Here is a 26,039-nt window from a genome sequence, read left to right as displayed (position 1 = left end):
AAGATGTTGAACAAAACCGGCCTCAGGACCGACCCCCTGGGACACCCTGTTTGATACCAGCTGCCAACTAGACATCAAGCCGTTGAGTACTACCCCTTTAGCCCAACAATCTAGCCAGCTTTCTGTCCACCTTATAGGCTATTCATCCAATCCATACTTTTTTAATTTGCTGGCAAGAATACTGTGGGAGACTGTATCGAAAGCTTTGCTAAAGTCAAGATATATCACATCCACCGCTTTCCCCATATCCACAGAGCCAGTTATCTCATCAAAGAAGGCCACTGTTATAAAAAGCCAGTCAGCTGCGAACCAGCTGAACAGCGAACAGCAGAGAGGCTAACAGAGGGAGTTTGCCTGGGAGTTCCCCTGGGGAGAGCCCACTGGGGCTTACATCTTGCCAGCTTCTCTGAGTAGTTACAACTCCTGAGAAAGCTCGTAGAAGGAAGGTAATATGGTTGGGGAGCGTTCAGCTGTTGTGACCTGCACTGGATGTGCCATGTTTGTCTTTCTTCCACAGGACAGAAGCGACTGTCTGTACAAAGTGCAAGCTGGTCTCCGTATTGGAAGAGAAGGTTCAAGGTCTGGAGAAACAAGTATCGACCCTGCGTTGCATAAGAGAAACTGAAGATTTCCTGGACATGCTTCTTCGGGCACAATGTTCTGAAGATTCAGAGCAGGTTGCACTGCGGGGACAGGAGGACGGTGAATAAATTTGGCAGCATGTGACCTCCAGAAGAAGAAAGGGGAGTGCCTGTGTACCAGCAGCGCAGATTCAGGTGAGCAACCGTTTTCATGTTCTCCACAGGTATTAATGCGGAGAGCGGACTAGATGATACATCTGAGGGAAGGGAACAGAAGGAGACTCCGCCGCTTGGAAGGCATGAGATGCACTGTCCTAGGGATGGGGGTTCCACAACCACCACTCCGAAGAGGAGGAGGCGGGAGGTTGGTGGTCGGGGACTCTCTCCTAAGGGGGACGGAGTCATCTATCTGTCACCCCGACCCGGGAAAACTGAGAAGTCTGCTGCTTGCCAGGAGCTAGGATTCACGATGTGATGGAGAGACTGCCGAGACTTATCAAGCCCTCGGATCGCTACCCCTTCCTGCTTCTCCATGTGGGCACCAATGATACTGCCAGGGATGACCTTGAGCGGCTCACTGCGGACTACGTGGCTCTGGGAAGAAGGATAAGGGAGTTTGAGGCACAAGTGGTGTTTTTGTCCATCCTCCCCGTAAAAGGAAAAGGCCTGGATAGAGACCGTCGAATCGTGGAAGTCAACGAATAGCTACGCAGGTGGTGTCGGAGAGAAGGCTTTGGATTTTTTGACCATGGGATGGTATTCCAAGAAGGAGTGCTAGGCAGAGATGGGCTCCACCTAATGAAGAGAGGGAAGAGCATCTTTGGAAGCAGGCTGGCTAACCTAGGGTGGAAGGCTTTAAACTAGGTTCACCGGGGGAAGGAGACAAAAGCCCTGAGGTAAGTGGAGACCTGGGATACCGGGAGGAAGCACGAGCAGGAGAACGCAAAAGGGGGGGCTCCTGCCTCATACTAAGAAAGCAGGATGATCAGCAAGTTATCTCAAGTGCCTATATACAAATGCAAGAAGCCTGGGAAACAAGCAGGGAGAACTGGAAGTCCTGGCACAGTCAAGGAATTATGATGTCGTGGTATGAGTCTGCTATAGACCACCGGATCAGGGGGATGAGGTGGACAAGGCTTTCTTCCAGCAACTAATGGAAGTTACTAGATCGCAGGCCCTGGTTCTCATGGGAGACTTCAAATCACCCTGATACCTGCTGGGACAGCAATACAGTGGTGCACAGACAATCCAGGAAGTTTTTGGGAAGTGTAGGGGACAATTTCCTGGTGCAAGTGCTGGAGGAACCAACTAGGGGCAGAGCTCTTCTTGACCTGCTCCTCACAAACCAGGAAGAATTAGTAGGGGAAGCAAAAGTGGATGGGAACCTGGGAGGCAGTGACTATGAGATGGTCGAGTTCAGGATCCTGACACAGGGAAGAAAGGAGAGCAGCAGAATATGGACCCTGGACTTCAGAAAAGCAGATTTTGACAACCTCAGGAAACTGATGGGCAGGATCCCCTGGGAGAATAACAGGAGGGGGAAAGGAGTCCAGGAGAGCTGGCTGTATTTTAAAGAATCCTTATTGAGATTACAGGGACAAACCATCCCGATGTGTAGAAAGAGTAGTAAATATGGCAGGCGACCAGCTTGGCTTAACCGTGAAATTCTTGCTGATCTTAAACACAAAAAAGAAGCTAACAAGAAGTGGAAGACTGGACAAATGACCAGGGAAGAGTATCAAAATATTGATCGGGCATGCAGGAGTGAAATCAGGAAGGCCAAATCAACATCTCTTGCTAGCTGCATCTCCAGATGTAAGAGTAACAGGAAGGGTTTCTTCAAGTATGTTAGCAACAAGAAGAAAGTCAAGGAAAGTGTGGGCCCTTTACTGAATGAGGGAGGCAACCTAGTGACAGAGGATGTGGAAAAAGCTAATGTACTCAATGTTTTTTTTTTTGCCTCTGTCTTCACGAACAAGGTCAGCTCCCAGACTGCTGCACTGGGCAGCACAGCATGGGGAGGAGGTGAACAGCCCTCTGTGGAGAAAAGTGGTTCGGGACTATTTAGAAAAGCTGGACGAGCACAAGTCCATGGGGCCAGATGCGCTGCATCTGAGAGTGCTAAAGGAGTTGGCGGATGTGATTGCAGAGCCATTGGCCATTATCTTTGAAAACTCATGGTGATCGGGGGAGGTCCCGGATGACTGGAAAAAGGCTTAAAAAAGGGAAGGAGGATGATCCTGGGAACTGCAGGCCAGTCAGCCTCACCTCAGTCCCTGGAAAAATCATGGAGCAAGTCCTCAAGGAATCAATTCTGAAGCACTTAGAGGAGAGGAAAGTGATCAGGAACAGTCAGCATGGATTCACCAAGGGCAAGTCATGCCAGACTAATCTAATTGCCTTCTACGACAAGATAACTGGCCCTGTGGATGAGGGGAAAGCAGTGGATGTGGTGTTCCTTGACTTTAGCAATGCTTTTGACACAGTCTCCCACAGTATTCTTGCCAGTAAGTTAAAGGAGTATGGGCTGGATGAATGGACTATAAGGTGGATAGAAAGCTAGCTAGATTGTCAGGCTCAACAGGTAGTGATCAATGGCTCCATGTTTAGTTGGCATCCGGTATCAAGCAGAGTGCCCCAAGGGTCGGTCCTTGGGCTGGTTTTGTTCAATATCTTCATTAATGATCTGGAGGATGGTGTGGATTGCACCCTCAGCAAGTTTGCAGATGACACTAAACTGGGAGGAGAGGTAGATACGCTGGAGGGTAGGGATAGGATACAGAGGGCCCTAGACAAATTAGAGGATTGGGCCAAAAGAAATCTGATGAGGTTCAACAAGGACAAGTGCAGAGTCCTGCACTTAGGATGGAAGAATCCCATGCACCGCTACAGACTAGGGCCCAAATGGCTCGGCAGCAGTTCTTCAGAAAAGGACCTAGGGGTTACAGTCGACGAGAAGCTGGATATGAGTCAACAGTGGGCTGTTGTTGTCAAGAAGCCCAATGGCATTTTGGGATGTATGAGTAGGGGCATTGCCAGCAGATTGAGGGACGTGATTGAGGGAATAGATGTCCCCTCTATTGGACATTGGTGAGGCCTCATCTGGAGTACTGTGTCCAGTTTTGGGCCTCACACTATAAGGATGTGGAAAAATTGGAAAACATCCAGCAGAGGGCAACAAAATTGATTAGGGGACTGGAGCACAACTTATGAGGAGAGGCTGAGGGAACTGGGATTGTTTAGTCTGTGGAAGAGAAGAATAAGGGGGGGATTTGATAGTTGCTTTCAACTACCTGAAAGGGGGTTCCAAAGAGGATGGATCTAGACTGTTCTCAGTGGTAGCAGATGAGAGAATAAGGAGTAATGGTCTCAAGTTGCAGTGGGGGAGGTTTAGGTTGGATATTAGGAAAAACTTTTTCACTAGGAGGGTGATGAAACACTGGAATGCATTACCTAGGGAGGTGGTGGAATCGCCTTCCTTCAAAGTTTTAAGGTCAGGCTTGACAAAGCCCTGGCTGGATGATTTAGTTGGGGACTGGTCCTGCTTTGAGCAGGGGGTTGGACTAAATGACCTCCTGAGGTCCTTTCCAACCCTGCTATTCTATTAATCTATGATCAGGTTGGTCAGGCATGACTTGCCCTTGGTGAATCCATGTTGACTGTTCCTGATCACCACCTTCTCCTCCAGTGCTTCAAAATGGATTCCTTGAGGACCTGGTCCATGATTTTTCCAGGGGTTGAGGTGAGGCTGACCGATCTGTAGTTCCCTCTAGTCTCCCCTTTTTAAAAATATGGGCACCATATTTGCCTTTTTCCAATAGTCCAGGACCTCCCCCCCTCACCATGAATTTTCAAAGATAATGGCCAATGGCTCTGCAGTCCTATCAGCCAACTCCCTCAGAACCGTTGGATGCATTAGATCTGGACCCTTAACTTTGCTGTGTGTGTCTGTCTCTCACTTGGATAGCTGACAGGAAAAAGTCACAGTATGAATTGCAGTACTGCAACAACCTATTTTTAAGAAACTTGATACCCTATAAGAATCTGGGAACCCAGTTACCACTAGGTTTGGTTATGCTTGCCGTGTATATGGTGCCCAAGTCAATGTTCCAAAAAAAAGTCAAAGGAGATTGTTCCCATTGAGTACTACAGCTATGGCAAGGCTGGATTTTTTTAAAAAAATCATGCATTTCAACTATGAATGTGCAAAGTAAACACCACCTTTCCATGCTTTTGCAGAACATAATTTTAAGAATTCTTTCAAAAATGACACATATTACCTGAAGAAACTTGTGAATAATTATAATTTTGAAGATTAAATGCCAAAAAACAATGGTTTGTAATAAATGTGCATCAGAACTAACATATGTCCTATTAGGACTTTGCAGACTCAAGTTCAATTCTCTGCACCACAGCAGACTTCCTGTGTGTGACCTTTGGAAGTCATTTAGCCTCTCTGCCTCATTTCCTCATCTGTAAAATGGGGGAAATACTTTTCTACCTCACAGGAGTGTTGCAAGGATAAATACATTAAAGATGCATTTGCAGTCTACTGCTGAAAAACTCTAAGAGCTAGCTATTATTACTAGTGATATGAAATAAACATCCTCCATCTTTTCACCTACAGCTCCTACAAGTCAGTTGTAAGTCTTACTGCTCAAAAGCAATTGTTTTCCCAAGCTTCATATCAATACAAGGTTATACTTGTTAACAAAAGCACAACAAATACCAAACATTTGCAAAAAGCTGCTCTTTGTAAGTCTGTAAACTAACTATAAATATAGTAAATAAATAGTACTTTACCATTAGGGAAAAAAGGCATTAATTTCAATGAGAAGAAATGGGCTACTACTATACAGTTAGGTCCTTATTTTCCTCATGGGCTACCTGCAGTTATTGGTTTATTACTCTTTTCCCCATCAACTTCACTGGATCAGGTACTAAGTGTTATATATGCTGGGCTAGGTCCTTGGTATAAGCTGACATAGCCCTCTAAATCTACAAAAACACAAAGCTGAATCATGGCTTTTCAATCAACACTTGCAGTAGGAGAGGACTAGGTTGGGGCAGAAGTCCCCCGCTCCAGAGCTGGCTGAGACAGTCACCACACTTCTGGGAGCATGTGTCACTTTCAATATATACTTTCCCCTAGACATGCCAACCCAATTTTGCTGGTCAGTGCAGGGAAGATGGCCATCACAAGGTCCTTGCCCCTCCCTACCTTTAAGAAATATCATTGTAGGCACTAGTTTTCAATGCTCAGCATTTGTGGAGGAATGAGAATTTGCCTGTGTATGTGCTGAGAATCCATTAAAAAGACAAATTTCACCAAGAAAAAAGTAGAAGTCATTATGAATTTATTATTTACACAATTGGTAAAGTACACAAATATAGTGATAGTACAAATGAGGTGTTCTGAGATATTGGTTACCAATACACAGGTTTATACAGACTTTCTAACTATTTTTTGCAGGTGATGGGATATAACTATTGTGAAAGGGCAAGAACAGCCCACAACCAAGTACAATTCTAGAAATTTGCATCAGTCAGCTTTTAAGTACAGTACAGCAATTTAAGGTTCCAGATACAGAGGACGGGAAGAAAAGGCTGCCTTTGTAAGTCTCTCTAACATTACATCATTAACCACACATATTTACAAAGAAAGCACAGTGAAATGTAGAACTGTACAAATGGTAGTGCACATGCCTTAAGTCCTGAAATCTACAGTAACTGAGTAAGGGATTCTGTTATGCAAAATTATCCATGGACCAAACTTTTAAACCTTTCCATTGCACTCCCCCGAAACACAGGTTTCCCCCACTGAGATCTAGAGAAGCACAAGCAATTAGTTAGCATTCTGAAATATCTCAAGAAAAGTGACTGACAGATTTAGTCCGTGGATTTTGGATAGAAAAAGAATTTGCAAAACTCTGGAACAACTATCCTAAAAAAGTTTGAGGCACAAGGAAAATATTAATGGATTTGTTTTTAGCCTATGTTTCCAAATAGGATGGAATCTTTCAAATAACACTTATGTATTGCACTTTCATTTTCAAGAGGGAAACTGACATTACTTTGCTTGAATATGACTAATAATTGAACTTTTCTAGTTACTGCAAGGATAAAATATTTAGCATTCCTTTATGAAAATGTTTTAAGTTAGAAACAATATAAAGATCCTTCCATATTCCTTAATAGGGACATCTGCCAAGAGCACTTTTTATTTTGGACATTCTAGGCATATGAACAAGTCATTTAACGCCAGATAAAGAATAGCAATCCCAGAAATATACAACTTATATTAAGAATGTAATTCACGCCTGAGAATCAGTTCTCAGGATTTCACAGCAGGAATATTTTGTTTATAATTCCTTTTTGTGTCTTGGCAATACACAGCAGACCAGAATCACATTTTTTTTTTATGTATGTGGATGCTGAAGCAACTGTACACAAATTCACTCAGTCTGCAATGGCAGTAATTCTTGTGCCACTTGCAATGGTCTTCAAACCAGCCAATCTCAATGTAGAAAACTAGATCTTACCAAGGAAGAGTGTTTTATACACAATCCTTCTCAAATGAAGGAGAACCACATGCCATGCTTACCATCTCTAAACTCCAACAAATTCCTCTTAAATATCAGAGCCCTTCTCCCTCTTTATTCTTCACATGCTTTAGGAATAAGTTATCTTTCAATATCACCATCTCTAAATAGCCCAGACACTTCTATCCAGTATCTTTTGCTTTCTCTGACTATACTAGAGAAGAGTAAAAATTCAAAAGTGTTTCTGTGTTGCATGGAGATTTCCATTAAAATGTGGAAGAAGCAAAGTAATAAAACTATAATGCATATTAAAAAACTTTCAGGAGAACTCCCCCACCCCCCATCCTGAATGGGACTATACCTAAAAAAGTAAACAGTTTAAATAAAATCAGATGGTTTTAATTAATTTACATATTCCCTGCCAGACTAAACTTTACAAGAAATTTCAAGTCATTGTCTTTAATTCAGGATTGTTCATATATGACATTTTTAAATCAGACAAAAGCAAGACAGAATTCTTTACACAGAATTAAGCAATAATCTTAGCAAAATGATATAAAATTTTCTTAAACCAACCAGGTAAAAGATTTATAGTTACAGTAGAATAATAAAAAGGGGTAAAGTCTGCCGCCTGTGGAGGGAGAACTGAAATGGCTATTCAATAACAGGCGATTAACTCTGTAAACCATCTCTTCCTTTTCCAGCCCTGTTACTACAGAGTTCACTTAAGGTCATTGGGTTTCTGGCAAGAGCCTCTTTTAATGGCAGTTGTTGGAGTCTGTCCATGTTCCTGCAAGTATCTCTTTGTAAGTGGCACGGAAAGCTCCAGTTGTAATGTTTCTGCTCTAGGTTGGGGTATTTTTGCTAGTAAAGCCATTGGTAACATAGGCGATCAGCCATGCATTAACTGCCCTCTATGGCAAAATTATTTTCATCGGTGCACAGCAGACTGGAGAACACTGGTAGTCACACGAGCAGGAATCTATCAGAGCCAAAGAATAAGATAAAATCAGCACAAGTCGTTTTAACTAGCACGTAGATGGTTCTACCAAAATTGTTTCAGCCACTTGTTGCAAAACATCTGGGCATAAAAACCCTGGTAAAAAGGAAAAAATTATCTTTCTAGAATCTACAATCCAATGGACTACACAGGCTATTTCATACCTACCTGTAGCCACATCACGTTATCTGCATTTTCCTTCTGTATTAAGGTTAACACAGGAAATGACCTCTTCACCACAAGCAGAGAGTTTGAAGAACAAATAAATCAGAGCAAAAACATGCACGCAAAAAAGAACAAAACCAGATTAAACTGCTGAACTCTTGAAATAAAACTGATAGAGATTCAAGACTGAAGAAACCCAAATCGAAGAATAAAGTTAAAAATATAATGTTAAAAAAGATAGAGCTCTTTGGATTTTTACTGGTGATGCCATATTAAACACATTTCAGAATATTATTTACTTAGGTTGAGTTTGTCTTAAGTAACATAGTGCCCACAGAGAGTTAAAGGCATCACACATCAGTACCTTTAATTTAAGAAGTTACAAATGTCAAAGCAGCAATATCACTCTAAGAATGAGAAACAGTCTTAAGTAGCTACCAAATTTTTGGCACATAAAGGTCAAGCACAACAGACAAGATCTTGATCTGGCTGGGTCCTGCTGTCATAACTCATGCAAGATTTGCATTGACTTCAATGGGCGCTTTGCTTGAGTAAGGCCTAATGATTGGGGCTCAAAGCAGTAAACCATCATTTGCAGACAGTTTTGAATATTACAACAATTTAAGAAAGAAGCAGCTTCTGGAGTCAGCCAAGTACACAGAACAACTGGAGAAAATTAAATAAAAAAAGAGGAAGAGAAGGATGCTACACCAACTGCAGATGTAGGATTAGTGCAAGCTGGAGCTTTATAGAGAAAGTAAAGCAGCGGAAAGAACTACGTAATTTAACAAGGAACAGAAAAATATGATTGCCTTTTTAATATATAGCAAAGCAAAGAAGAAGCTTCTAAAGTTATTTAAGAGTCAGTATCCTTCAACAGTGAGGTACAGATTTTGACTCACAAATGTTTCTATTGCTAAAACACAATTGGCTTAAATACTAGAAAACTGCGCATAAAGGCAGAAATTATTTCACTATCCACTGGCAAAGGATTTTGAGTATCCAAGTTCAAGTCTGCCTATATTCAAGGTGCTAATGTTTCAGATACACTAAAGAGAAGTTCATCTGAAAAAGTTTTTAATCTCTGGCAGCTCAGAAGGTATGGAAGAGAATTAAAAAACACAAAAAAATGAAGGATGCTTTAATAACTTGTACCACTCATGCCAAGATAAAGCCTTACTTGAATTAGTTAATTTTGTTCTCCATGACAAGTCTTCAGAACAAGTAATCTTTTCATAATTTTAAAAGCTCAGTCTAGTTTAGAATGGATGTCTGAGATTGTAAGCATAATTATGGTGTAACTAGTGGTTCTAGGACAGTTAGATGGTTTAGAGTTGCTGATCTGCTTATTTTATTAACAATCCTTAATAGCCATAGGGGCTTCCCAAATCACCAATTTTAATTAATTCTACTAAACAATTTAGGAAGAACGGTAGTAAATACTTCAACTCTTGGAAGGATGTTTACTTTTACATTCAGAAGGAATCCTAATGCCACGTCAAGTACCTGACATCTGAGCGTAGGGCACAGAGATAAAGCATACAATTGTAAGAGTTAATGTGAGGAGGAAGTGCCAAATCTGATGTTTCCACAGGATTTAATCCCACCCCAACCAAAATGATTTGGCTCTAACAAGAAGGGACTCACCCAGTGCTGCCTTCCAACGAGGAGACGAGCAGCTACTTGCCATGATGTTCGAAGGGAATGCTATTCTGAGGTGGGGGAAAAGACAGCAAATTGTAACAGTTCTACTGTCCAAATATATAAAGTTGACTACAAAATCCAACCTAAATTTGCAGTTGAACCTAGATATATTTTCCAAGGACTTCAATTTCAGATTGCTACAAGACTGGTTTCTGTACTAATAGATATTTTAAAAGGAACAAAAAATTTTTTTCCCCTCAAAGAAAGCTGAAATCTCAGGGTTTGAGGAACTATGTAGAAAATGATCCCTATAAAGATTAACATATGAATAAAAGTTTTCTCATTAGGAAGTGGAGAGTGAACTGTATTTTGGAAGTGCATTTTTGTTCCAGCCTCTATTTTATTCCAATAAAGTGGTAATAACACAGACTGTTCATTGCCACTGCTGGCCACTGATTTAAAAACATTTTCCTTTGTCAAAGAGACTTATTCCAATATTCTTTTATTCTTGTAAGTATTCTAAACCTTTTCCTCCAAACTACAGAGAGAATTCTCAATCTATTATTAGCATAAATAGGAGTTGTGCAAGAGCTTGATCCTGCAAAGTGCTGTGCACTCTGCATCCAGCGAAGTACTTAAGCACATGCTTAACTTTAAGCATGTAAGAAGTTCCATTGAAACAGTCTTACAAAATTGAGCCCTGTATGGAGAGAAACAAAGATTACACACCTGTTACTGGAGTTCAAGACAACCTCTGCACGTTCACTCGCCTGAGATGTGCCCGATTATGCAGTCTGGACTGGAACTTTTAGTAGCAGTGCCTGTGGGAGCGCTCATGCACCCACTATCCTTCCATCACTACTCCTTAACACTCAAAGGGTGTAGCTATAAAAAGGTAGGATGGCATGCTGACTGACTGCTTCAGGTACTTCCACCACCTTCTCGGATCCAGAAGTTCATAGATTCATTTTAAAGCCAGAAGAGACCATTAGTTCATCTAGTATGACATCCTGCTTCACACAGGCCAGAACATTTCTTCCAGTTACCTCTGTGCAGCCCATTAACTTGTGTTTGACTAGAGCATATCCCCCAGAAAGGAATCCAGTCTTGGATTTCTAGACATTAAAAGATGGAGAATCCACCACATTCTTTCATAGTTTGTTCCAGTAGTTCATAATCCTCACTGTTAAAATATTGTGCCTTATTTCTAATTTGAATTTGTTTGGCTTTAACTTCCAGTCCCTGGTTCTTCTCATGCCTTTCTCTAATAGATTTAAGAGTCCTTTAGTAGCAAGTATTTTCTCCCCATGAAGGAACTTGTATACATAGTGATCAAGTCACCTCTTGAACTTTTCGATAAGCTAAACAGACTGGGCTCCATGTGTCACTGAAAGGCATTCTTTCCAGCCCTCAAATCATTTGACGCTTTTGTCTGCATCCTCTCCTATTTTTCAATATCCTTTTTGAAATGTGAACACCAAAATGGGACAAAAGTATTCCAGTATCACTCTCATACATAGGTAAACACACATCCCAGCTCCTAATTCCTATTCCTTTGTTTATAAATCCATGCCCTGGTCTACACTAGGAGTTGAGGTCGAATTTAGCAGTGTTAAATTGATTTAACCCTGCACCGGTCCACACGATGAAGCCCTTTTTTTCGACTTAAAGGGCTCTTAAAATCGATTTCCTTACTCCACCCCCAACAAGGGGATTAGCGCTGAAATCGGCCTTGCTGGGTCAAATTTGGGGTACTGTGGACACAATTAGACGGTATTGGCCTCCGTGAGCTATCCCAGAGTGCTCCATTGTGACCACTGTGGACAGCACTCTCAACTCAGATGCACTGGCCAGGTAGACAGGAAAAGGCCTGCGAACTTTTGAATGTCAATTTCCTGTTTGGCCAGCGTGGCAAGCTGCAGGTGACCATGTAGAGCTCATCAGCAGAGGTGACCATGATGGAGTCCCAGAATCGCAAAAGAGCTCCAGCATGGACCGAACAGGAGGTACGGGATCTGATCGCTGTATGGGGAGAGGAATCTGTGCTATCAGAACTATGTTCCAGTTTTTGAAATGACAAAATATTCGTCAAAAATCTCCCAGGGCATGAAGGACAGAGGCCATAACAGGGACCCGAAGCAGTGCTGTGTGAAACTTAAGGAGCTGAGGCAAGCCTACCAGAAAACCAGAGAGGCGAACGGCCGCTCCAGGTCAGAGCCCAAAACATGCCGCTTCTCTGATGAGCTGCATGCCATTTTAGGGGGTTCAGCCACCACTACCGCAGCTGTGTTGTTTGACTCCTTCAATGGAGATGGAGGCAACACGGAAGCAGGTTTTGGGGATGAGGAAGATGATGATGAGGTTGTAGACAGCTCACAGCAAGCAAGCGGAGAAACCGGTTTTCTCGACAGCCAGGAACTGTTTCTCACCCTGGACCTGGAGCCAGTACCCCCCCCCCCCCCGAACCCACCCAAGGCTGCCTCCCGGACCTGCCAGGCGGAGAAGGGACCTCTGGTGAGTGTACCTTTTAAAATACTATACATGGTTTAAAAGCAAGCATGTTTAATGATTAATTTGCCCTGGCATTTGCAGCTCTCCTGGATGTACTCCCAAAGCCTTTGCAAAAGGTTTCTGGGGAGGGCAGCCTTATTCCATCCACCATGGTAGGACACTTTACCACTCCAGGCCAGTAGTACGTACTCGGGAATCATTGTAGAACAAAGCATTGCAGTGTATGTTTGCTGGCATTCAAACAACATCCATTCTTTATCTCTCTGTGTTATCCTCAGGAGAGTGATGTCATTCATGGTCACCTGGTTGAAATAGGGTGCTTTCTTAAGGGAACATTCAGAGGAGCCCGTTCCTCCTGGGCTGTTTGCCTGTGGCCGAACAGAAATGTTCCCCGCTGTTAGCCACGGGGAGGGGCTAGCCATGCATGTATGTAATGTTAACAGCAAGGTTTACCGTGAAAGAGTGTATCCATTGTTCTATAAAATGTGCCTTTTAAAATACCACTGTCCCCCTTTTTTTTTTTTCCTCCACCAGCTGCATGTGTTTCAAGGATCACAGGATCTTCTCCTTCCCAGAGGCTACCGAAGATCAGAAGGCAAAAAAAATACACTTGCGATGAAATGTTCTCTGAGCTCATGCTGTCCTCCCACACTGACAGAGCACAGACAAATGCGTGGAGGCAGACAATGTCAGAGTGCAGGAAAGCACAAAATGACTGGGAGGAGAGGTGGTGGGCTGAAGAGAGGGCTGAAGCTGAAAGGTGGCGGCAGCGTGATGAGAGGAGGCAGGATTCAATGCTGAGGCTGCTGGAGGATCAAACTAATATGCTCCAGCGTATGGTTGAGCTGCAGGAAAGGTAGCAGGAGCACAGACAGCCGCTACAGCCCCTGTGTAACCAACCGCCCTCCTCCCCAAGTTCCATAGCCTCCTCACCCAGATGCCTGAGAACGCAGTGTGGGGGGCCTCCAGTGATCCAGCCACTCCACCCCAGAGGATTGCCCAAGCAACAGAAGGCTGGCATTCAATAAGTTTTAAAACTTTTAGAGTGCTGTGTGGCCTTGTCCTTCCCTCCTCCTCCACCCCTCCTGGTGCTTCTCTCCACCACCACCCATCCTGGGCTACCTTGGCAGTTATCCCCCTATTTATGTGATGAATTAATAAAGAATGCATGAATGTGAAGCAACAATGACTTTATTGCCTCTGCAAGCGGTGATCGAAGGGAGGAGGGGAGGGTGGTTAGCTTACAGGGAAGCAGAGTGAACCAAGAGGCAGGGGGTTTCATCAAAGAGAAACAAACAGAACTTTCACACCAACAGCCGTGTTAGTCTGTATTCGCAAAAAGAAAAGGAGGACTTGTGGCACCTTAGAGACTAACCAATTTATTTGAGCATGAGCTTTCGTGAGCTACAGCTCACTTCATCGGATGCATTAACTTTCACACCGTAGCCTGGCCAGTCATGAAACTGGATTTCAAAGCTTCTCTGATGCGCACCGTGCCCTCCTGTGCTCTTCTAACCGCCCTGGTGTCTGGCTGTGCATAACCAGCAGCCAGGCGATTTGCCTCAACCTCCCACCCCGCCATAAACGTCTCCCCCTTACTCACAGATATTGTGGCGCGCACAGCAAGCAGTAATAACAGTGGGAATATTGGTTTTGCTGAGGTGTAACCGAGTCAGTAAACTGTGCCAGCGCGCTTTTGAACGTCCAAATGCACATTCTACCACCATTCTGCACTTGCTCAGCCTGTAGTTGAACAGCTCCTGACTACTGTCCAGGCTGCCTGTGTATGGCTTCATGAGCCATGGCGTTAAGGGGTAGGCTGGGTCCCCAAGGATAACTATAGGCATTTCAACATCCCCAATGATTATTTTCTGGTCTGGGAATAAAGTTCCTTCCCGCAGCTTTTGAATCAGACCAGAGTTCCTGAAGATGCGAGCGTCATGTACCTTTTCCGGCCATCCCACGTTGATGTTGGTGAAACGTCCCTTGTGATCCACCAGTGCTTGCAGCATTACTGAAAAGTACCCCTTGCGGTTTATGTACTCGCCGGCTTGGTGCTCTGTAGGGATATGGGTTCCGTCTATGGCCCCACCACAGTTAGGGAATCCCATTGCAGCAAAGCCATCCACTATGACCTGCACATTTCCCAGGGTCACTACCCTTGATATCAGCAGATCTTTGACTGCATTGGCTACTAGCATCACAGCAGCCCCCACAGTAGATTTGCCCACTCCAAATTGATTCCCGACTGACCGGTAGCTGTCTGGCGTTGCAAGCTTCCACAGGGCTATTGCCACTCACTTCTCAACTGTGAGGGCTGCTCTCATCTTGGTATTCTTGCGCCTCAGGGCAGGGGAAAGCAAGTCACAAAGTTCCATGAAAGTGCCCTTACGCATGCAAAAGTTTCGCAGCCACTGGGAATCGTCCCAGACCTGCAACACTATGCGGTCCCACCAGTCTGTGCTTGTTTCCAGAGCCCAGAATCGGCGTTCCACCGCATGAACCTGCCCCATTAGCACCATGATATCCACATTGCCAGGGCCCATGCTTTGAGAGAAGTCTGTGTCCATGTCCTCATCACTCTCGTCACCGTGCTGACATCGCCTACTCGCCCGGTTTCGCTTTACAAAGTTCTAGTGCTGCATATACTGCTGGATAATGTGTGTAGTGTTAATGTGCTCCTAATTGCCAAAGTGATCTGAGCGGGCTCCATGCTTGCTATGATATGGCGTCTGCACAGAAAAAAGGCGTGGAACAATAGTCTGCCATTGCCCTGACGGAGGGAGGGGCGACTGATGACATGGCTTACAGAGAATTAAAATCAACAAAGGGGGTGGCTTTGCGAGAAACTGAATGGCCCCCTCACGGATAGAACTCAAAACTGGCCGTTAGCAGGCCGTTGATTTCACGGAGGGAGGGAGGAGAAAATGAATACAAAACAAATCTGGTCTATTTCTTGTTTTGAGCCACTTCATCTATCTTTATACATCTTGCTGGCAGCAGACTGTGCAGTACAACCGCTAGCCATCGTCATCTCCTGGATGCTCGGCAGAAGACGGTGCAGTATGACTGCTGGCCATCCTCTTCTGCTGGCTGCTGATTAAAAGACAGTGCACTGCCGGTAGGACTCAAATCGCCATGAGACAAAACTTAAAAGGGAAATGACCTGGCTGAGTCACTCCCATGTTTGCCCAGGCGCCTCTGACCTCATCGAGGTTGGTTAAAAGAGCACCCAGGACTACATCGACGATGGCTACCAGTCATACTGCACTGTTTGCTGCCAAAAGGCAATAAACTGCTGCTGTGTAGCAATGCAGTACCGCGTCTGCCAGCACCCAGGAGACATACGGTGATGGTTAGCTGAGCAGGCTCCATGCTTGCCATAGTATGGCGTCTGCACAGGTAACTCAAGAAAAAAGGCGCAAAACGATTGTCTGCCTTTGCTTTCACGGAAGGAGGGAAGGAAGGGGGGCCTGACAATATGTACCCAGAACCACCCGCGACAATGTTTTAGGCCCATCAGGCACTGGGATTTCTACCCAGAATTCAAATGGGCAGCGGAGACTGCGGGAACTGTGGGATAGCTACCCACAGTGCAACACTCCGGAAATAGACGGCTGCCTCGGTAGCGTGGACACACTGTGCTGACCACATGCACTTAGAGCATGTGTGTGGGGACACACACAGTCGACTGTATAAAAACGCTTTCTAGAAAACCGACTTCTATAAATTCAACCTGATTTCGTAGTGTAGACATACCCTAAGGACGTTAGGGCTTTTTGCCAGAGCATCACACTGGGAGCTCATATTGAACGGTTTGTCCACTATGACCCTTAAAACCTTTTTCAGAGTCACTGCTTTCCAGGATACAGCCCCCCATTCTTTAGGTATGGACTGCGTTCTTTCTGCCCAGATGTATGACATTGCATTTGGCTCATTTTGTTGGAATGGACCCAGCTTACCACACAATCCAGATAGCTATGTATGACTGCCCTGTCCTCACCTTTATTTATCAATCATTCTGCCAACATTTGCGCTATCTGCAATTCTTCCAAAATGCTTTAAAAATATTATTTGAGGAAGTTTTTATTAGTTTACAAATCCTTGCATGTAAATATCAAACAATCATTACAAAAGTTGTCTCTTTAAACAAAAGCTAATACACAGGAATATTGTCAGAGCTTTCTATTTAACAGGGTGTTACCATATTACACAATGAACATCTTTGCACCTCCTATAATATGTTGTTGCAAGTGATTTCATTTAATTGAGTGAAATTTCTATATACCCACATTTGACCGACCAGGCATGTCTATCAAATGTTAATATTCAAATAAATTGGACAGGTGCCACCTGAAAATTATCAACAGTGATTTTATATTTACTTCCAGATTATTAACTTACATGCCGAATAGCAGTAGGTCTAGAACTGATCCCTGCAGAACTCTACTAGAAACACCTCTGTTTAATGATTCCCCATTGACAGCTACCTTTTTGAAGATCTGACAGTTAGCCAGGTCTTAATCCATATAACATGTGCTTCACTGATGTTGTATAGGGCTAGTTATTTAATCAGAATGTCATGAAGTACTAAGTCAAATGCCTTACAAAAGTTTAAGTATATTACATCTACGCAATTACTTTTATCAACCAAACATCTCAAAGAATGAAATAAAATTTGCTTGACAAGATGTATTTTCCATAAAACCACGTTGACTAGCATTATATTGCCTTCCTTCAATTCTTTATTAATGGAAACCTGTAGCAGCTTTTCCATAATTTTTCCCAGATTGAGGTAGCTGAAATCAGCATTCCAAACAAGAAGGGAAGGTGGGCTGGGAGTATGAATGTGCAGAGGTTATCTTTAAGAACCTTGGTTACAGGTGAGTAGCTTTCATTTCTTCTTAGAGTACCTTTTTTGTATATTCCCACTCTTAGGAATTTGGCAAGTAGTGCTCCTCCCTCTGCATGGTTGGGATGGTTAAATAAGGATTGCAGTACTGTCTTACCAACTGAGCATCTGATCTAGACGCCAAATGGCAGATCTACAGATTTCTAATATGAGAGTATGTCTAAGGCAAGCCAGAGAGTGCTCTGTTGCTTTTCATTAATGATTTAGGAGTATTTTAACACTCAAAACACAGGGGTTCGGCTTCCTTGACCACAGGATACTGTTCCAGGAAGAAGGACAGTTGAGCGGAGAGGGGGTCCACTTATCAAGGAAGGGGAAGAGTGTCTTTGGTTACAGACTGGCTAACCTAGTGAGGAGGGCTTTAAACTAGTTTTAATGGGGACAGGAGACAAAAGCCTACAAGTAAATCACAAACATGGATACCTGGGAAAAGGGTTGGAATCTGGGGGGAGCATGGTCAGTTATAGCAAGGATAAAGGAGAGATGAGGGAACAGAGAGAGGAAATCACATCATTATCTTAGATGTCTGTATACTAATTCAAGAGGTATGGGGAATAAGCAGGAAGAACTAGAAATATAGTGAATAAACACAGAACAAAAAGATGGTTACTGAATCATAGCGCTTGCAATAACCCAGTTTGAAGGAAGCAATATGTGTTTTATTAGGCTTCTGATTAATTTTCAAGCTAACCATTGGCCCTGGATCAGGGGCAGGGTATGGCTCTATAGTACAACCTTGGTCCTCTATATCAGTGGTTCTCAAAGCCGGTCCACCGCTTGTTCAGGGAAAGCCCCTGGCGCGCCGGACCGGTGTGTTTACCTGCCGCGTCCGCAGGTTCAGCCGATCGCGGCTCCCACTGGCCGCGGTTCACTGCTCCAGGCCAATGGGGGCGGCGAGAAGCGGAGCAGGCCAAGGGACATGCTGGCCGCCCTTTCCACAGCCCCCATTGGCCTGGAGCGGTGAACTGCGGCCAGTGGGAGCCGCGATTGGCCGAACCTACAGATGTGGCAGGTAAACAAACTGGCTGGCGCACCAGGGGCTTTCCCTGAACAAGCGGAGGACCGGCTTTGAGAACCACTGCTCTATATCACCATTTGATTTGCCTCTAGTTTCCACCTTGAAGGAACACTTTTGGATTTTGTTGTAAGGAACAAGTTCCTTAATGGCATGCTCTCACAGTCTGTCTCTTTCAGAAGAGTCTGACACCTGTGAGACTAGGGATTTCTGCACAGTATGATCCAATAAAGTGGATTCACATTGACTGGCACCTTAGGACTGGCTCCAGTTAAGAAGATAGACACCTGCACCAGAGAACTGTTGGGCTTTCTGGACCCATCATTTGTCAGAGGGGAATCAGGTCTCTAACACTTGTGGATCCCTTTGGCTTGGAGCCAGAAAGTTTAGCTGCTAATGCTTCCTCCAGTAGCAATGCTTGGAGCTGATTCTGAAACTTCTTGCTAGCTCTGGTGCTCAGTCTGCTGCATATAGAGGATTAAAATAGTGAATGACCTTCCTCCAAGAAGGCGAAACAATTCACATGTGCATCTGAAATAGGAAAGATAGCAGGGCAAAAGGCATCTCTCTTGAACCCCAACTTTGTGGTCTTCAGTTCCACAGTTTGGAACCAGGGGAACTGAGCCCCTGTGAAAGCCTTAGTGAAAGAAATAAAAATTAAAATTGTTACATAATAAACTAAAGACAGCACTGGGAATGATCTGTTCCATCACATGCAGGTTGGGGGAGATGGCCAGATTCCTGGTTTGTCTGCTATCAGAGTTGGAAAGAACTGAGGTGGTTGTTGGGACAAGCCCCCTTTTATAGCCATTCACTCCAAATATGTGTAGCAGCAAGAGGAGGGGCAGCATGTGTGTGAGAGCACTCTGACAAGCACTGCTACTAGAAAGTTACTTTGGTCCAGGCTGCACCATTGGTGCATCTCAGGAGTGGGGATGTGTACAGACTACTTGAAGAACACATACCTATATCTTTCCAGATATCTTCATCTCTTACAGCTAAAACAAAATTAAAAGTAACTGGCAACATCATCCTGGAGAACCCCTGACTGAGGTGAGACATGGCACATTTTCCTGATCAAAAAGATCCCAAATACCCAATCAGTTTATTTTATCTTATATAAAAACGATTCAGCACCTTTGAAATTAAATGTGGAAAAAAACTCTTTTGGCCTGGTTGGATTATAACAGTTAGAAAACAAAAATTCTCTACACTAAGGCATGAGTCACTATTCAAATAAAAAAATCTGAAACTTATTTCTGCAGTGTCAATGCAAATGAGAACCTTTAACGCTGTCTGCTTTATTTTGGAGCTATCACCACCAACCAGAATCCAATTTTTCAGTGTCAACTGTGGAACAATCAGAAATTTAAAAGGCAGTATTCCTTAACCATAAATAAGATAATCTTTAATACATGCTTTGAAGAACATCTTGTGCCTGGAATTCTCAATGAGGAAACTGACAACAAATCTGGATGGTTCAATATATTCACCCTCTCAAATACTGTACATGATATATTTGAAATCAAAAATTGATATTAAACATTTTCCCTAACTATTCTTGTAGTATCATCTATATTATAGTATAGAAGTGTGATTCAAATCTGAAATACCTAAAAACATTTTGGAAGTCTCTGAGATCAGTGAAATTCAATAAATGCTAAATATGTTTGAAGTTTAACGGTGACCTGAAATGTTTTAAACTATGCACTAAAGTAAGTAAGTTTATAGACTGAGAAACTACAGGACTTTTAAACAAAGGGTAGCTACAAGGGTATGAAAATAGATTATTCTTTTCTGTACTCCCTTTGGCTCCAAAATTGCAAAGGGATTCATGTATCCAGGCTGGCACGAAGTCCCAATATGCTTTAGAAAAATGCATTGCACGAATTTGAGCCAAACATTCCATAACTACTGCCACGCTAAAGATCTGGAATGAGTTATTAACCACACCAGGATTCAGAACACTCTGAAACTTTACCATCAAGAGTTTTAATCCTTCATTACAAGCAAGACACACTCAGACATGGAAGGGAATAAGAATAAAACACCACTTACTGCAATTTTTCCCCACTAATGACTTGCTTTTATGTCGACCGTTACAAAGAATCTCAAATTCTATCAAATCTGAGAGTTAAACACTAAGTACATACTGAAATAATGCCTATTGGGCAAGAAAAGACAATCACCTTTTCATCTGAGGATCTCCAAGCGATTTAACAATATTAACTATACTTTGCCAAATCTCTGAACATAATAAAATCATCACATATGGGGCAGTGAAAGCTATATTATAAGTTGTATTTAATGTCCAGATATAACCACCTCACTTACATTATACTCACAATCTCAGCTAGGATTTATACAAATCCAAATTTAAGACTTCTCAAAATAGCTGCTTTCTTTCCCCCAAATCTGCTGAAAAAGCACCGCCTTCCTCCTCCCCAACTGTACAACTCCAACCCTCCCCGGCTTTAAACTAGCGGGTCCACCAGACAAGTCAGTGATCTGGGACTCAAAGTTCAATACCTTGCCCTTCAGAGCTAAAAAGTTTTACATAACTGCACTCAAAATAAAACAATGTAACAAAAAATTCTACATTAGTAAGTTGCACTTTCACAATAAAGAGTCTGCATTCCAGTACCTGTATGACAGGAGTGGTCAAACTACAGCCCGTGGGCTGAATCTGGCCCTCGAGCCATTTTAATCCGGCCCTCGAACTCCCGCGGGGGAGCGGGCTCTGAGGCTTGCCCCATTCTGGTGCTCCAGCTGGGGAGCAGGGTTTGGGGCTGCTCCACGCAGCTCCCGGAAGCAGCGGCATGGACACCCCCCCCCCCGGCTCCTATGCATAGGGGCAGCCTGGGGGCTCCTCTCTGCCCCCTGCCCCCGCCACAAGTTCTGCCCCTGCAGCTCCCATTGGCCGGGAACGTGTCTGCGGATGGGACAGCATGCAGAGCCACCCAGCCACGCCTCTGCGTAGGAGTCAGAGAAGGGACATGCCGCTGCCTACGGGAGCCACTTGAGGTAACCACCGCCCAGAGTCTGCACCTCTGAGTCTCCCCCCACGCCACAACCCCCTGCCCCAGCCCTGATCCCCCACTCGCCCTCCAAACCCCTCAATCCCATCCCGGAGCATCCTCCTGCACTCCAAACCCCTCATCCCCAGCCCCACCTCAGAGCGTGCACCCCCAGCTGGATCCTGCACCCATTCACACAGCTCAACCCTCTGCCCCAGCCCTGATCCCTCTCCCGCACTCCGAACCCCTCAGCCCCAGCCCAGAGGACCCTCCTACACCCCAAACTCATCCCTAGCCCCAGCCGAGAAAATGCACCCCCAGCTGGAGCCCCATCCTGCACCCTGAAGTCCTCATTTCTGGCCCCACCTGGGAGCCTGCACCCCCAACCAGAGCCCTCAACCCCTATGCACCCAACCCCAATTTTGTGAGCAGTCATGACCCAGCATACAATTTCTACTCCCAGATGTGGCCCTCGGGCCAAAAAGTTTGCTCACCCCTGTTGTATGAGGTGAACTGCAAATATTTCTTTTGTTGATCTTTCTTACTGTGCAGATATTGTAATAAAAATAATATAAAGCGAGCACTGTACACTTTGTATTCTGTGTTGTAACTGAAATCAATATATTTGAAAATGTATAAATCATCCAAAGTTATTTATAAGAAATTTAAATTGGTATTCTATTAACACTGCGATAAAAATTGCGATTAATCACGATTAATTAGTTTAATCGAGTTAATTTGTTTTGAGTTACTTGCAATTAATTGAATAGAAGGACACTGTGAATAACTGATATTTCAAAGCAAATGCATCGCTGAAGTCTCCACAATCTAATTTATGTCTGGAGATAAGTTTGTATTTTAGAGAACCCTAAGATGAGCCATGTGTATACTAAAATTTAAGATACAGGTTCTGTTGGGTCTAGAATTTCCCATCTTCTCTATACACTAAGAATGCTATATTGATTTAAAGGCAATTCTATAATGAACACAACCACAGTATGACCATTTACACTGTAGCCTACCACCATCCTATACAGGTTGCACTTAAATAGTCACTTAAGCAGTTTAGGCACAATTTTAACTATTTATAAAAACAGCTAGTGTGTGTCTACTGTGTAGGAAAAAAATGGCATTATACATTTTTAAAAGGATATTAATTTAACTAATTAAAAAGCTACTGTTAATTCTGAACCTTGTTAAAAAGTCCCTTAATGCAGAGAGATGGTGAACTTTGCAGAAGGCATACAAATTGAATTCTGACAGAATTATGTCACCCTAACTAAAGACAGTGATGATGTGCTTGTCAAATAAGTATTAAATACTCAATTAGCAGTTTGTTTCTCCTAGAAAGCCACAGATGGGAAGAAATAAGCCAATTGTTTACAAAATGTCCAAAAAGCTAGTAAAGTTAAGAAAATTTTACTTTTACACTTTAAAAAGGGAAATACAAGTACTGGGAGTTAAGCGAAAAATCCAGAAGTTGTAAAGGAAAGGTACCTGATAGCATGTTTAAGGCTTCTACCTCGCTATCAAAACAGGAAAGATACAGTGAAAGAAGGAACAAGGCAGAAGTAGAATAGAAAAGTAAAAGATTACATGGAAGAAAGAAATGTAGTTCAAGACTTAATTATCTTGACTAAGTATACCACACCATATTTACACCTCAGATTTACAGCAATTGCTATATTTCTACAATATTAGATACTCTAAGCAGTAAAAAACAAACAGAAAAAACCACCCAAAACACTAAAATGCGCAAGCCATGTTTTCTAGATTGCACAAGACTTTTGAATTCTGCAGTTAAAATGACTAAGATAATTTTAAGATCCTTTAAGATCCTGAATATTATAGTACCTGTAATCATGTCTAATTGCAAATATAGGACATTGTTCTGACTGCTTTAGTGAAACAAATATATAGCACATTCCACCAAATAGCACATATGACCCTTTGGGCTCCTACTGTATACTGAACATCTTCTCATATGACTCTTTAATACAGCCCTGGCATTAAAAGGCTTGCCACTGGGGGTACACAAAGAAATAGAAAGATGGAGATTAAACAAAAAAATTGCCCTTGTTCAGTTTTTTAGAGATCAATATGATACTTTGTTATATGTTGAACTGATATCGTAAGACAAAGGCCTTATGAGTGGCAAGTGTTAACATATTTCCTCGGGTACCTCCAACAAAGCAAAAAGGTAGGAAATACATACCTAAATATTCTAAACTCCTTTATAAAATAAGGAAGTGAATATTCTTCAGTATGAAATCCCACTGATTAACTGGTAAACTGACATAGGAAGGTACAACAGCCTGATCAAAATAAGTACTCTCAAATTAAAACCCTCCCTTTTCCCATAAAAAGGTGTTTATTCTGTACCTGTGAAGTTGACATGCGAGAAGTATCTTGGCGGCCTGTTAAATCAGATGAAGAGATATTGACAGGGGCACCACGATGCAGTCTCATACTCACTTTCCGTTCTCGCTCCATTCCAGACACTGGCCGAGGAGAGGCGTTAGCTGTGAGAAAGACTGTATTAGCTTGATCACTTAACTTTCTTGAAATACAGTGTTAAACAGGATTTAAAGAGGTGTTAGTTTTTAAGACCTTTTAAAAGAAAAAACTGTTTCACCAGGGAATGGACAAACACTTAAGTCCCTTTTGCAGTGACAGTAAACAGAAACAGCAGTTAAGTTAACCTATGTAATAACCAGGTGTTGGATTTGATTACAGTGGAGAGGGAAAAAGAAAAGCCTACAATCATTTAAACTGGACAGAAGACCAGGTCAAGATTTAAGATCAGAAGAGCTGCCATACTGGTTCAGAACATGGCTCACCCTGCCCAGCACCCTGTCTCCACAGTGGCCCATACCAGAGCTCCAGGGAAATTATGAAATGATCCATCCCTATCTACCTCTCCCGGCTTCTGATATTCAGAGGTTTAGGGTCACCCTGAGCATGGTGTTGCGTCCCTGACCATCTTGGGTAATAGTTATTGATGGATCTGTCCTGCCTGAACTTAGCCTTAGGAAGGCTTTAAACTAGGTTCACTGGGGGAAGGAGACCAAAGCCCTGAGGTAAGTGGGAAAGCGGGATACCGGGAGGAAACACAGGCAGGAACGTCTGTGAGGGGAGGGCTCCTGCCTCATACTGAGAATGAGGGGCGATCAGCAGGTTATCTCAAGTGCTTATATATGAATGCACAAAGCCTTGGAAACAAGCAGGGAGAACCAGAGGTCCTGGTGATGTCAAGGAATTATGACGTGATTGGAATAACAGAGACTTGGTGGGATAACTCACATGACTGGAGTACTGTCATGGATGGTTATAAACTGTTCAGGAAGGACAGGCAGGGCAGAAAAGGTGGGGGAGTAGCACTGTATGTAAGGGAGCAGTATGAATGCTCAGAGCTCCGGTACAAAACTGCAGAAAAACCTGAGTGTCTATGAATTAAGTTTAGAAGTGTGAGCAACAAGAGTGATGTAGTGGTGGGAGTCTGCTACAGACCACCGGACCAGGGGGATGAGGTGGATGAGGCTTTCTTCCGGCAACTCGCAGAAGCTACTAGATCGCATGCCCTGGTTCTCATGGGTGACTTTAATTTTCCTGATATCTGCTGGGAGAGCAATACAGCGGTGCATAGACAATCCAGGAAGTTTTTGGAAAGCATAGGGGACAATTTCCTGGTGCAAGTGCTAGAGGAGCCAACTAGGGGGGGAGCTTTTTCTTGACCTGCTGCTCACAAACCGGGAAGAATTAGTGAGGGAAGCAAAAGTGGATGGGAATCTGGGGGGCAGTGACCATGAGTTGGTTGAGTTCAGGATTCTGACGCAGGGAAGAAAGGTAAGCAGCAGGATACGGACCCTGGACTTCAGGAAAGCAGACTTCGACTCCCTCAGGAACGGATGGGTAGGATCCCCTGGGGGACTAACATGAAGGGGAAAGGAGTCCAGGAGAGCTGGCTGTATTTCAAGGAATCCCTGTTGAGGTTACAGGGACAAAACCATCCCGATGGAGTCGAAAGAATATTAAATATGGCAGGCGACCAGCTTGGCTTAACGGTGAAATCCTAGCGGATCTTAAACATAAAAAAGAAGCTTACAAGAAGTGGAAGGTTGGACATATGACCAGGGATGAGTATAAAAATATTGCTCAGGCATGTAGGAATGAAATCAGAAGGGCCAAATCGCACCTGGAGCTGCAGCTAGCAAGAGATGTCAAGAGTAACAAGAAGGGTTTCTTCAGGTATATTGGCAACAAGAAGAAAGCCAAGGAAAGTGTGGGCCCCTTACTGAATGAGGGAGGCAACCTAGTGACTGAGGATGTGGAAAAAGCTAATGTACTCAATGCTTTTTTTGCCTCTGTCTTCACGAACAAGGTCAGCTGCCAGACTGCTGCGCTGGGCATCACAGCATGGGGAGTAGATGGCCAGCCCTCAGTGGAGAAAGAGGTGGTTAGGGACTATTTAGAAAAGCTGGACATGCACAAGTCCATGGGGCCGGACGAGTTGCATCCGAGAGTGCTAAAGGAATTGGCGGCTGTGATTGCAGAGCCATTGGCCATTATCTTTGAAAACTCGTGGCGAACGGGGGAAGTCCCGGATGACTGGAAAAAGGCTAATGTAGTGCCAATCTTTAAAAAAGGGAAGG

The 26,039-nt window shown here is 43.5% G+C and overlaps 1 protein-coding gene across 6 annotated transcripts in view; it reads right to left on the bottom strand.

Annotated features, from left to right (window-relative positions):
• Window positions 1-5,986: 5,986 nt before the first annotated feature.
• CSNK1D (casein kinase 1 delta) overlaps window positions 5,987-26,039 on the bottom strand; it is a 64,654-nt gene continuing 44,601 nt past the window's right edge. Inside the window, exons 8-10 of one of the 6 annotated variants that reach the window (XM_074971042.1) lie at window positions 23,770-23,909; window positions 9,936-10,000; window positions 5,987-8,105 (exon numbers count right to left, since the gene is read on the bottom strand). In XM_074971042.1, the coding sequence (XP_074827143.1) occupies window positions 9,968-10,000; window positions 23,770-23,909 (173 nt within the window). In that variant the 3' untranslated portion in view covers window positions 5,987-8,105; window positions 9,936-9,967. Of the gene's footprint in view, window positions 8,106-8,291; window positions 8,355-9,935; window positions 10,001-14,703; window positions 15,176-18,813; window positions 19,008-23,769; window positions 23,910-26,039 lie in introns of those variants that run through there. The other 5 variants (XM_074971039.1, XM_074971043.1, XM_074971040.1 and 2 more) reach the window with 5 other exon arrangements.

The sequence above is a fragment of the Natator depressus genome, chromosome 14 (genome assembly GCF_965152275.1).
Source record: "Natator depressus isolate rNatDep1 chromosome 14, rNatDep2.hap1, whole genome shotgun sequence".
Lineage (NCBI taxonomy): Eukaryota > Metazoa > Chordata > Testudines > Cheloniidae > Natator > Natator depressus.
The sequence above is the reverse complement of the archived record's forward strand: the minus strand, read 5'-3'. Positions and strand labels throughout refer to the sequence as shown.